Raw genomic sequence first — 13,174 nt, 5'->3', positions numbered from 1 at the left:
CATCCCAGTCTAACGTAGTTGTTATAAATATTTCCTTCTGTGAAATTTTAACCATATTTACCCTACCACATTTCCTTATATATTTCCCCCATTGCAAAACGTGATGTTCAGAGTGGATTCCCATCCTCTTCCTCAATAACACAGTAGATGTTTCTAATAGCCTTTGCATCACCATGTCAGTGCAGTGCAAATGTAAAATAAAACCTAACCTTTCTTTAAAGCAATAGAATGTAGTTAGAACATGACATGTCTTTCTTTTGTTGTTGCCGTGTTGGATGCTTTTCTTGTATCCTGCAGGTCTTTGTAAACAGACCCGGGGCAGCATTGCTGTGTTCCAGAGAGGAAGAGAATTACATACATAATGAAGATTAATTATAGTACTCACAATCCTCTAGGATAAATTCTTCTGGTCCTAATACATTCCATTCGAATTGCCATCCACAATTCATGAGTTTTACATCATGATGCTTTTTTATTATTATTAACTTTTTTGTGTCCCTGTTTATATGGGGGGAGGTTTGAATTCATTTTATACTGGCTCAAACACCATAGTTTTGAAATTCTGTCCTGACTTCAGATTCTTATGCCACTTAGGAGAATACAATGTAGTTACACTTTTTGATACATGTACTTACCACAAGCTACTCTGATCTCATTTAAACTGGTACAGGTCTGGAGATATCCATTAAAATCAGTGAAATCACTCCAGATTTACAATGAAATAAATTAAATCAGAACCTGGCCCACTTGTGCCTTCATATTTCCCCAAGCATCTCTTATTGATGGGAATTGTGGGTGCATAGCTGAGGTCACAAATACTGCATAATCATCAATATTAGCTCATTTTCCCTTTAACTTTTCCTAGTTTGGGGTCAGGATTGATATATAAAAATTGGATTCTTGATGCTTAACATATACATGATGTTAAGTAGAGATTTGTTGACTTGCTTCTTCTTTTTCTTTGACACTTCCTTGTTGCCACACAGGTGTTGTACAAGGAGGGCTTGGGGACTGGGACCCCAACACCTGTCACTCCAGAGATGGAGAGAGTCAAACGCAATCAAGAAAACTTTAGCTTGGTATTTTTTTAAAAGAAAATTGCTACCTTTCACTCCATTTCAGATGAACTTTTAAACATTTATAAAAGTTCCACCCTTTTCCTTTCCTGTAATCAACTTATAAAAATAAGACCATCGTCTTTCCAATTTTCAGTGATTATTACTTATTTTTTTTTTGTACTTTTTATGAGTTATGTAATTCTGAGGAACTCCTAACCACCATTTCCACCCCTCTATTTTCCAAACCTGTGTTTAACTTTTAAAAAACTAGAACTATTTTGAATTTTTAGTGTAGCACTTTTGTTTTTGAAAGCCTCAATCCCCCTTTTTTCCACTGTAGTGCACGTAAAAAATAAGATATGGTATTTCTGCAAGTCTAAAGAATTCCATCCGAGTTTATCACAATTCCTGTATAACACTGATCTTAGCTAGCTTATTCATTAACACTTCCTGCTTTTTTGGTGCAGAGTGGATTTGGTAGACATAAAAATTGTATTCCTTATGCTCAACACTTACCTTCATCAAGTGGAGTATTATTGACACATCCTTGTTACTCCACAGGTGTTGTACAAAGAGAACCTGGGGACAGGAACTCCAACACCTGTCACACCAGAGATTGAGAGAGTCAAACGCAATCAAGAAAACTTTAGCTTGGTATTTTTCCAATGAAAAAAGTTTCCTTTAACTCATTTTTAAATGTTTTAACCTTTACCAAAATAACTATACTGCTATCCTTTCCCTGTAATCAACTTATATTGATAAAACCATCCTTTCCCCCATCTTTTACTGAAGTTTTCAGGGATTGATACCTTATTCCTATGCCTATGTTTTGTGGTTTAGATAATCCTGAACGTTGTTAGCTATTTTTTTTCTAATAACAGGCTTTTTTAAAAATAATTACCTCAATCCTTGATTTTTTTCTGGTTTAATGCACATAACAATTAAGACATGTTTGGCCAAAACCTCAGCTGATATAAATCTGTATAATTTCAATGCAACTACACCAATTTAGACTGCTGAGAGTCTGTCTCAGTATTTCTGCAAGGGCTTTAGTTAGTTAGTTAGTATTTAGGAGCAGACTGTTTCTTTTCTGTCATGTCAGATGTCTTTCGTCCCATCCTTACCTATCTCTCATGGTGCAAAGACTCTGAGTTGAATCCTTGTCTGTGGAAACTGGCATACCTTCATTTGAAGCTCTGGTCCTATGGGTCAAAATTGCCAGCATAGTTGCATTTCTTCGAGAGAAATTTCACATGTAATCAGACAGCAATGTTAAATAAGTATTTCTCCAGTACCATTCCCAAATGCGTTCTTTTTAATGTAACCCCTGTGCCCTTTTCAGAATAAGGCAGCAAGATTCCTTAATCTTAACTCTAGGCACCATTTTATTGATTTTTTTTTTTTATGACTCCTCCTCATTGCACATGTAATAGAGAATTTAGGGGAGGAACATCAATGTCTCTCTCTCCAGAAACACAGGGTCAAATACCATCAAGAAAATGTTATTTCATTATATATGAAAAATCCCTTCATTCCTTTTTAAGCAACATTTTAAACTCTAAAATACCCTTTAACCTGAGATATTTCATGTGATCCATAAATAAAAACCCCTTTTTCCATCAAAATTGATCACAATATATTGTGTAGTACAATGATGCTACAGCTTTTATTTCATTAATTTGTCCTGCTTTTAGTCCAGGATGGCTGTGAAAAAATTGTATCCCTCACACTTCTCCCTTTCTGCCAGCACACAGGATATTATTGACTCTTGCTTTTTTTTTTTTTTTTTTGGCTATTTCCATGTTACCCCACAGGTGTTGTACAAAGAGAACCTGGGGACAGGAACCCCAACACCTGTCACTCCAGAGGTTGAGAGAGTCAAACGCAATCAAGAAAACTTTAGCTCGGTATTTTTGAAAAGAAAAAAATTTCCTTTAACTCCATTTAAAATGCACATTTTAATCATTATAAAGAAAACAAAAACCACACACCCTATCCCTTTCACCTAATTAACTTATACCAATAAGACCATCCTCTTTCCATCATTTTACTGCAATTTTACAGTGACTGTTACTTACTTAATCTTCTTCCTAACTTTACTATTTGTATAATCCTCAATAATGTTAATCACTTTACTCCTTGTTTGAACCTCTTTTTTTTTTTTTTTGTCTGTTCTCTTGTTGGATATTTTAAAAAAATCTCTGTTGTACCTGTCACTCACCATGCAAGGAACATGGGTCTGAATCTCCAATAGGATAGAGTGAGAGGTAGTCATAAAACTTTCTCATGTAATCAGATTTAGTTTTTGATCCGTGTTTGCCAAGAAAACCATTCTCTAGTGGATTCAATACATATTCCACAATAAGACATTAGAATTATCTGGTCTTGAGCCCCTACTCCTTGCACAGCCAAACCTTTCATGGCATTCAGCCAGGATTTTGGGTGTACAGAGAAGCAGAATCAGACCAACTAGACTTAATACCTGACATAATGTGGTGCTTTATTAATTGTTGCTTTTCTGATTTTTTTTGGATGCTTCGTTACCACACAGGTTTTGTACAAAGAGAACTTGGGGACTGGAACCCCCATACCTGTCAGTCCAGAGATTGAGAGAGTCAAACGCAATCAAGAAAACTTTAGCTCGGTATTTCTGATAAGCAAAAAGTTCCCATTAACTCTGTTTCAAAATGAACTTTTTTAACAAATGACACTGACCTCCCACTATTTTAACCTATTTTTGTTCTGATGTTGTTGCTTTTAAAAACATTTTTAATGCCACATTTCTAATCTTGAGAACTTTTAATCATTTGCCCTTCTTCACTTTTCAATCTTGATTTTCGCTGAAACTTTTACATTAATTTTTTTTTTTTACCATCATCCATTTTCGTAACCGCCTCAGCTACTGCTTTTTTGTGGTCTTGTTAAAACACAATATTTGTTCAAAGAATTCTTTTGTGGTTAAAAAGCAATGTTAGATCTATATTTCCTCAGATGCATTTTCTTCAGCATGAAAAGATAGAACATGCCCTAGGCTTCCAACTTGTCAACAAATGGAGTTTTATTTACTGCTGCTTTCTATGGCTGCTTTCTTATGTCTCACAGGTGTTGTACAAAGAAAATGTAGGGAAAGCTACCCCAACACCAGTCACTCCAGAGATGGAGAGAGTCAAACGCAATCAAGAAACCATTAGCTCGGTATTATTAGCAGGAAAAACACTCTTTTTAAGATCTTAAATGTTTAACATAACACTAGAGGTTTTAACAATTATGCTTTCTAACTTTAAAATGGATGTGAATGCACCTCTTGCCATAAAATTCCTACTTTTTACACTTATAAATAAGCTACACAGTCTCATCTTTAATCCTTTGGTACTAGGATTTTATTAGAGCAACAATTTAATTGACTTTCTTTTTTCAATAAACAGTGGTTTTTTTGCTTTTTTGTTTTTGTTTAACCCTTCCAGACTCCTTATTCTACTAAGCTGTTTTGCTTTCATGAAGTGCTGATTCCTTAATGGAGCCATTCCTGTAGCCAGTTAGATCAATCACAAAGCACTTACTGATTTTACTGGAATCAGGAATGGGCCCCAAAAAGTAACCCTTTCTAAATGTGATAATTCAGAAGCTCTTGTTTTTATTGTCATTGCCTTTTTATGATTTTTGGATACTCCTTTATATCATGTAGGTTTTGTACAAAGAACACGTGGGGAAAGCGACCCCAACACCAGTCACTCCAGAGATGGAGAGAGTCAAACGCAATCAAGAACACATTAGCTCGGTACCTATAAAATAGTTTTTCCCCCTTTGCTCCTATTTTTTAATAAAATAACACTAACAAATTTCAGAAAGGCTTTTTCAGCTTTAAATGTTAGATATGACTCTGTTTGCATAATAATTTCTTTTGCTCCTAAAAATAAACCTAACTTTAGTGTTAACAGTCTGCTCCTGGAATTTTAGGATTGTTTTATAACCTAGCTCTGTGACCGTAGGGCTCTATCCAGACATTAACAGTCTCTGTCGGCTGCTGGCCTATACAAGCTCAACAGCACTTCCTCCCTATTGTTCCACGGAACCCAGTTAGGAACTGACCTGGTGACATATTCTAGACCTCTGTGGGAGTTGGAAGCAGTTGACAGTATCTAGGAAACACTGAGAATCACACGGGCTTAAACATTAGGGCGTGATCCAGGTCATATTAGAATCAGTGGGAGTCTTTCCATTGCCTTAACTGGAATTGCACAACTGTACAACCTGCCCCTTTTAAGGGATGAAGTCTCAGATTTCCATATACAGCCGTCAGGGTCCTGGGAATGATGCAGCGAGATTTACAGAACATCGGCTCCTGGAGTCAGTTTTTAATTTCGCTGACTGGTGTCAATCAGCCAGAGAAATAAACATCTTCAAAACAGAGACAGGGAGAGGAATCCTCCCCAAATGGTGATTTAGTGGAGAAAGTAGTAAGAAGGGATGTCTTCACTGGGGAAGCCACCAACCACCCACTGTGATCCTACCAGGGCAGCTGTGGGAAGGTTCAGTCAATGGAGTTTCGTTGGAGTTCAGATTACAACCAGTTCAGGTGCTTGAGACCAACTGCCCCTCCTACAGCAATTCCTCCTCCAACCCTCCTCTTAAGGTTTGCATAATACATGAAGGCAGTGCATGGGAGTTAGGGACTCATTTTTCAGGTCTCCTGGAGCAACCTCTTTCTTGACTAGGGTCTGCCGAGGGCACAGACAATTTCCCAGAGCTTGTGCATCCTGCAGTACCGTAAATATTTGCAGCTGGATAGAGCCCGTCTATTTTAATATGAAAAGTTAATTTTTAATAATTTTTTTTTCCAGTTTTTTTTTCTTGCTCTTACACATCCATGTCCCTTTAGATGTTTGGCATTCATGCAGTGCTGTGTACCATAACAAGTCATGGTTTTTAAAATTTGATAAGTAACTTGTTTTTTCTGGATACGTCTTTTGTATCCCGTAGGTATTATACAAAGAAAACTTGGGGCGAGCAACCCCAACACCTGTTACTCCAGAGATGGAGAGAGTCAAACGCAATCAAGAAAACATTAGCTCGGTATTGTCTTGAGAAAATAAAATGTGATGTGACAGTGCATTTTTTAAAAATACCTTTCATCTGACTAGTTTTGTTTCTCCCCCACATTTTTAAATGTAATTTTAATTGGCTTTTTAAAATTACAAGCATTGATTTTATTAACTTTTTAAATATTTTTTCCAGAGGGATTTTTCCTATTAACACAATAAAATTTACTATTACAAAAGTAATAGTTTAAAAAAATTCACTTGTACATTTTTTTTGTTTTTTGGCTACTTCTCTGTAACCTGTAGGTTGCGTACAAAGAAAACGTAGGGAAAGCAACGCCGACACCTATAACTCCAGAGATGGAGAGAGTCAAACGCAATCAAGAAAACATTAGCTTGGTATTGAAAGGAACAACCTTATATTAAAAAAAATAACAAGCCTCAAAAACTTTGTTCTGCTTCTAATTTTACCCCAATTTTCTCAACTTGCCTTTTTTTTCCTTTTGAAATAATTATTTTACTTTTTGCATAATCAGATAACGTTTTAACTGCTTTACTTCCTGATATCCTTATATCCATGCAGTGATGAGTATGATTAAACAATAACACCATTTACACCATGATTCATCAACAATTGTCTAGTCTTTGACTTCTGGACACTTTTTTTGTGTGCTATAGGTGTTGTACAAAGAGCACATGGGAAAAGGAACTCCGACACCTATCACTCCAGAGATGGAGAGAGCTAAACGCAATCAAGAAAACATTAGCTCGGTATTTGTTAGGACAAATAAATAAGCTACAAAATAACATTTTAACATTATAAATCATTTAGTCCTTTCCTCATTCAACTTAAAAACATCTAAATATTAACTTCTTTACCTAGTTTTGAAGTTTTAAAATGATACTAAAATATAACTCTAATGCCTGGAGTGTTTCACTCCTTGTTTTAACTGGCGCTCTAATTTCATCTGATTCCTTGTTTTAAATAATGATTTGACTTCAAATAACAAATTTAACCATCTAAATTCCTGGTAATATCCTCTGTGTTTAAAACACGTATATGGTATGAGATGCATAATGGACATTCTTCAGCATTATGGATATTTACTGTTTTTTGATAGTAGCTTGTATTCTACATAAAATGTATTCATTCCTACAGGCAGTAACGCCCCCCATAAGCTGTTACTCAAGACAGCTGAGACTTGTCATGCCCTCTCCTGCAAATGCTTACACATGCAAATAGTATCACTGAACCTATATGGCCCTTATCAACACGGTTTTGAGATCCTAATGTCGGGAATACTTAAGTGAATAAGGGTTTGCAGGATTAGGCCACAGGTATAATCAAAGAATGGTCTTAGGGCTCATGGAGAAAGGCAGGTATTCCCCCTCCCACCCCATCCCCCCCAAATGTAATTGACTATTAGAAGGATAAGATGGGCCTAATTATTTTCTTCACTACTCATTGATAACTTCATGAAGTCAATGAGTTGCAAATCCATAAATGATAACAGAATATGGCCCAAAATACTATCTAAGGTTCAGCTCTGGCCTTTGTTTACCAAGGCAGCAATTTTTTACATACTCATCTAACAAAATTAATCAGGCTTTCACCACTACTTTGCCTTTAAAAGACTTCAGACGAAAAGATCTTTTACTTAGTGAAAAGCAAAAAGTTTGAGGTATGTTCTTATACCATGCCTTTCAAAAGCCAGTGTGAGCCATGTCGCAATAACTAAACTAGCATCGTGGCCTAGAGGTTCTCTCCAGCATGTCTGCATTCATTTTGTCTCATCTCGTCACTCGTGCAAAGAGTCTCTGAGAATTCAGAGGCAGAAATACTGACTCACCTTCACTCCCTGTTTCTCATTTGGTAGGTTCTCTATTCAGATAGTTTCAGGAAACAAGTGCAAGGCAAAGCAGCCTATGTATTGGATACCCCTGAAATGAGGCGTGTACGAGAGACCCAGCGACACATCTCTACAGTAAGGCTTCCTTTTTTTTTTAGAAGGCTGGCAAGTGATGTAATCAAAATTTAACTCAAGTCTTGAGCGATCGGCATTGTCACATCATGGATAATGCGTCTATGGTGACTTTGATTGCCATATTTAAACAGCAAAAGCTGTACTGAGTTTATCCTTTATAGAATCCACAAGGGATACAGGATTTCCCTGTCTCTTGGCTTTCAGAACTCAGAGATGCCAATGCACATATCTACTAGCTATTAATTCAAGGCAAGCAGAAATACCAATAGTAGCTACTCTGCAGAGGAATGGACATGTCTTATTTTTTTTTAATTGTAGGTGAAATACCATGAAGATTTTGAAAAACACAAGGGTAGCTTCACGCCTGTGGTTACTGACCCCATTACAGAACGTGTGAAAAAGAACATGCAGGACTTCAGTGATATTCACTACAGAGGCATTCAAAGAAAAGTTGTAGAAATGGAGCGAAAACGAGTGGACCAGGATCAAGAGATCATCACAGGTATTCTGCACTCACACTGCATAGCGGTACTATGGTGTTACTATGAAATACTGAGAGCATTTCTTCTGCCCCATGTAAAACTCAAACAGGCCTTGTAACTCCTGTATAACACAGGCCATGGAACATCCCCAAAATAATTAATCGCACAGTCTTTGAGGACAAACAACCAATGTTGATTTAAAAGTTGTCAGTGATTGACAGTCCCTGGTAAACTGTTCTAACGGTTAATTACCAATAAAAATATACACCTTATGTCCTGTGTTCACGCTAAGCTGTATGGTTGCGCGGCAGCCCAGGAGTGAATCAAGTGCCGCACACTTAATTAGCAGAGCCGCGCACCGTGGTGTGTGTTCAGGTGCCCCTGCCCATGTTGCTCCTGCCTCGAAGCACCTGGCCAGCTGCTCCTGGGACCCTCTGTGAGGGAGAAGGGGAAGTGGTGGAGCTTGTGTCAGGGTATCCCCCTCCCCCTTGCCCATGTATCCCATCTCCACAGAGCCAGGGAGGGGAACAGGGCTCAGGAGCAGGAGAGCTCAGCTGCCATGGTCTGAGCCTTCTGGTGTGAGTGCCTTAAAGAGACAGTACAGTCTCTCATAGACTTGCCCAGCAGCCAGCACAATCTGTGTGTGTGTGTCTCACACACACACACACTAGCTCTCTCTCTCTCTCACACACCCAAACACTCTTTCACACTCACATCCCAACACATTCTTGTGGTGGTGTTGTTGTTACTACTTGGTATTTCCTGCAATGCACATATATTTTCTGTAATTTTATTCTTTCAAAGTGCTGTTACTTTCGTTTTTTGACTGGTCTATGCATTTCATAATTTTATTTCTCTCATGCTTAAATTTAATTCTTTGAGTAGTGAATTCTCAAATGTCTGACTGGAGTAATTATCCCTATGGTAACTTTAGACCCCCCCCCCAAAATGTTTGTTTCTACTGGTGGCGCACAGCCACACATTATTGGTGCACATCAAATTCATTCCGCACATGGATAGAAAAAATTAGAGGGAATACTACATAAGTAGTGTTCTGAATAGTCTGAATTTGCCTAGCTTTAATTTCCAGCTGTTGCATCCCATTTGATTCATTAGTCAGCGTTACTTTGAGCTATTTTAGTCACCCTTCAACAAATTAAACGTTGCAAAGCTCTCTGCAATGGGCAATATTAGCTACACATTGTGCAATACGGAAACCTACTGTTTGATCCAGGTCTTTCTAAATTTAACATGGGAAGATCATAATTCATATTGATTTTAAAAAAATTGTGTTAATTTCTTTCTAAGCACATATGAACATATCCTTGCAGATCCTGGAGACGCATTTGGCAAATCTGTTACTGTACAATGACATCACTTGATAGAGTAATAAGGAAATGGGCCTTGCCCAATTATCTGGTCTGTGTTATGGCCAGATTTGAGAAGCATGGTTTTAAGTTCTCCTCAAACTTCTCTTATGGCCTTCAAACATATTCAGCTTCAAGAGACAAAATTACTGCATATAGGAACCTCTTATGTTCCTATTCTTTTCCTGTTCAAGATGTAAGTGGACTTTTGGATAGTTGGTAAAAACAGTACATTTCTCTTTCAGGTCTTCGTGTGTGGCGCACTAATCCTGGATCAGTCTTTGACTATGACCCAGCAGAAGACAACATTCAGTCTAGAAGCTTACACATGATTTCTGGTGTGTCCCACAATAGCTGCTGTTGACCAGATGTTCTGTTCAACGCAGCGTGTTGTCAAATGTGTTGTTACTTGAAATGTATGTTTTTAGATAGGTCAACTCTCTACCTACTATCCAACGAAGACTGAATTCCATCAGCAGGTTAAGGAATACAACTGAATAGATTTCCGTGCTGACTTCTGGAAGCACTTTATTAAATAGGGCTAGAATTCTCAAACCCACCTAGGGACCAACTTCCCACTGAAAGACAACAGGAATTGCCTTTTAAAATCCAAGCCTACATGGCCATATGTTTAAACTTATCTAGTTGTACACATAGGTAACTGGATATTTGATTTGCTAATCTTCAGAAAACACATTATTCAACCCCAAGTATATACATGTATATTATGCCTTTAACACAGATGCATTGGATTGTTTGTATTGTCTACTGCTGGCTTAAATCACTGTATTTATAGCTTATCAAATGTGCTTCTTTCATTACTTATCTAAAATGAAATGCCTGCAGAGCGGTTAGTCTTCTTTTTCTTACTCCCTTTCATTTTTAGAGAAAGCTCTGTACTGCAAGCACAAATAAGAAAAATGTTCAGCAACGCTGACCCAGCTTTGTGTTACTTAGGTGGGGACGGAGGTTGATTTATGAATACATATTGCATCCTCCATGGTTTGGAAAATTCCAATCTAGTAAGAGTGACAACCAAAAGGGAGTGGTGTTCAGCTTCAGGTTTCATTAATATTTATAAATGGCCCTGCTCATTTTGATTTATCATGTTAATAACTTAACTGAGCCCAAGTGCTTTTAAAATACCACATTTTGCTTATTCCAAAGAAAGTGATAGTTAAATGCTGGCAATGTAAGTACCATCCAACAGGTACAGAAAAGGGAACATGGAGAAGTAGAGCACCTTGCCCTATAACTAGAGGGAGAAGTAGGTGCAGCAGGAGAGAATGTTGGAAAATAAACAGGCACAATTATGATGTTCCTAATTTTTTTTTTTTAAATACAAAGAGCAATATTTTTATTCAGTTAGGCTACAATTCTATCATGAAGTCCCTGGTCCCCCTTCAGTAGCACTGCAGCTGTATGTGTAGTTGAGAATCCTACTCTGAAACCTAATTGTGTGGTTTCTCCATTAGCTTTCTAACCAGCAGTAATATTTAGAATTTGAGTAACTTTTGTTAGGTGCTTATACCTACCATGCCAGATTCTCTCCAGCTTACTGTACACCACCATAACTTCACTCACATCAATAGTAATGCACTGTTAGGGAAAAATATGGCCTTTAGTAACAGAGTACCACTGAGGTAAATAGGTCCAGGCACTCAGTCTGGTTTCTGCTTGTTCTCCTCCTCCAGTCCAAGCCCAGCGCCGCAGCCGGGAGCAATCCCGCTCTGCTAGTGCATTAAGCGTCAGCGCCGGGGATGAGAAATCTGAGCATTCAGAAGGTGCTGATCACCACCTGTCTTATTACAGCAATGGAGGCCTCTTCACCACAACTACAACAGGTAGGAAGGGAACAAAATCTTGGAAGATCTCAGGATGAAAAAGACTCGGGTTGCCCAGTCTCACTTCTCCTTCGCATTTTGTAAGTTAGTGCCCTACCTCATTCTCATTAGTGCTTCATCTAACCTGCAAGTAAATGTCAATAGAGCGATGGGTGGTGTTAACCATGAGGACATTTCCTAATTCTGGGGTATTTAACAACATAGGGACAGGACAGTTCTTAAGGGCTAAAGAAGTGGGACAACAAGGGCCTTGCCTGGAGAAAGGAAGACATTCTAGTTGGACTATACTGGGTCACTTGCCTGCTGCGAGTCCTGATGACTAGCTCACCTATACCAGGAAACCTTTCTCCCTAAGCGTGTCTCTCTCACTCTCTTGCTGTCCAGGAAGCAGCAGGGGAGGAGGTGGCACAAGCTGGCTGAATGGACTGGGGGAGGGAGAAGTTGACAGATCCCTTATGATATGAAAGCATGGGGTCAATGACTGAGAGTAGCCCCTCCCCCTTTTGGGGGAGGGGCTCTCTTCCAGCATCCTGTAGGAAGGGGATGGCTGGGGAAAAGGGGAGGGATTATATGAGTGGGAAGGGATGTTTAACTCCTACACTGGGGAATTTTTGGCTCACATCCCTCAGCTTTGAAACCTCAGAGAAAAGATATTACAGTGCATCATTGCAGTACTTCAGAGATGGTTAAAGCAATAGTACTAAGAGTCAGGACTCCTGGGTTCTATTCCCAGCTGTGCAATAGACTGTGACACATATGGCCCAGACATATGAAACAACTGGTCCAATCTTTGAACCTCATAACCCTGTGAGGTAGATATTACGGCCCTTTTAAATATCTGAACACCGTTCACAATACTCAGATGAAAGGTTTGATTTAAAAAACCCTAACAATACATTTTAGCCATTACAAAAACATAACTATACAATCTTGAGACAGTGGCTGAGACCTCAGCTGATGTACATTGGCATTGGTTTAAATGACATTAAACAGATTTCCACAGCTGATGATTTGACCAAGTAACTTTATTCATGTTAAAAATACTATTTGTATGCAAAGTTCTCAGCTCTGGAAAAACTCGGGGAGGGAGAGAGAAATAATCCTCCAAATCATTTACCATTTAAACACTCTTTTCTTTTGCAGTGGCTTACAAACAAGCTAAAACTATAGAACTGCCACAACAAAGATCATCTTCTGTTGCCACCCAGCTGACAACAGTGTCTTCCATTCCCTCTCACCCATCTACCACGGGTGTAAGTAAAATTGATGACATTCTTTGTGGACTGTCAGTCCCAAGTTGTTTTACTAGCTACAGTACAATTAATGGTTGTGTGATTTTCTTTAGCCACTTTCACCTTTTCCCTATGGTGGCCATACTGAATAAACAGGCTCAGTTTAG

At 38.4% G+C, this 13,174-nt stretch overlaps 1 protein-coding gene across 1 annotated transcript in view; it reads left to right on the top strand.

The window, feature by feature from the left end:
• NEB (nebulin) overlaps positions 1-13,174 on the top strand; it is a gene marked incomplete at its 5' end in the record, with an annotated part of 194,582 nt that overhangs the window by 179,676 nt on the left and 1,732 nt on the right. The window contains 15 exon segments of the mRNA XM_084642730.1: positions 987-1,079; positions 1,620-1,712; positions 2,873-2,965; positions 3,610-3,737; positions 4,090-4,153; positions 4,155-4,253; positions 4,744-4,836; positions 6,039-6,131; positions 6,404-6,496; positions 6,776-6,868; positions 7,975-8,082; positions 8,401-8,584; positions 10,177-10,269; positions 11,626-11,775; positions 12,919-13,028. Coding sequence (XP_084498856.1) covers positions 987-1,079; positions 1,620-1,712; positions 2,873-2,965; positions 3,610-3,737; positions 4,090-4,153; positions 4,155-4,253; positions 4,744-4,836; positions 6,039-6,131; positions 6,404-6,496; positions 6,776-6,868; positions 7,975-8,082; positions 8,401-8,584; positions 10,177-10,269; positions 11,626-11,775; positions 12,919-13,028 — 1,587 coding nt within the window.

Source organism: Lepidochelys olivacea (assembly GCF_965140295.1).
Source record: "Lepidochelys olivacea isolate rLepOli2 genome assembly, chromosome: 11".
Taxonomy (NCBI): domain Eukaryota; kingdom Metazoa; phylum Chordata; order Testudines; family Cheloniidae; genus Lepidochelys; species Lepidochelys olivacea.
The sequence above is the reverse complement of the archived record's forward strand: the minus strand, read 5'-3'. Positions and strand labels throughout refer to the sequence as shown.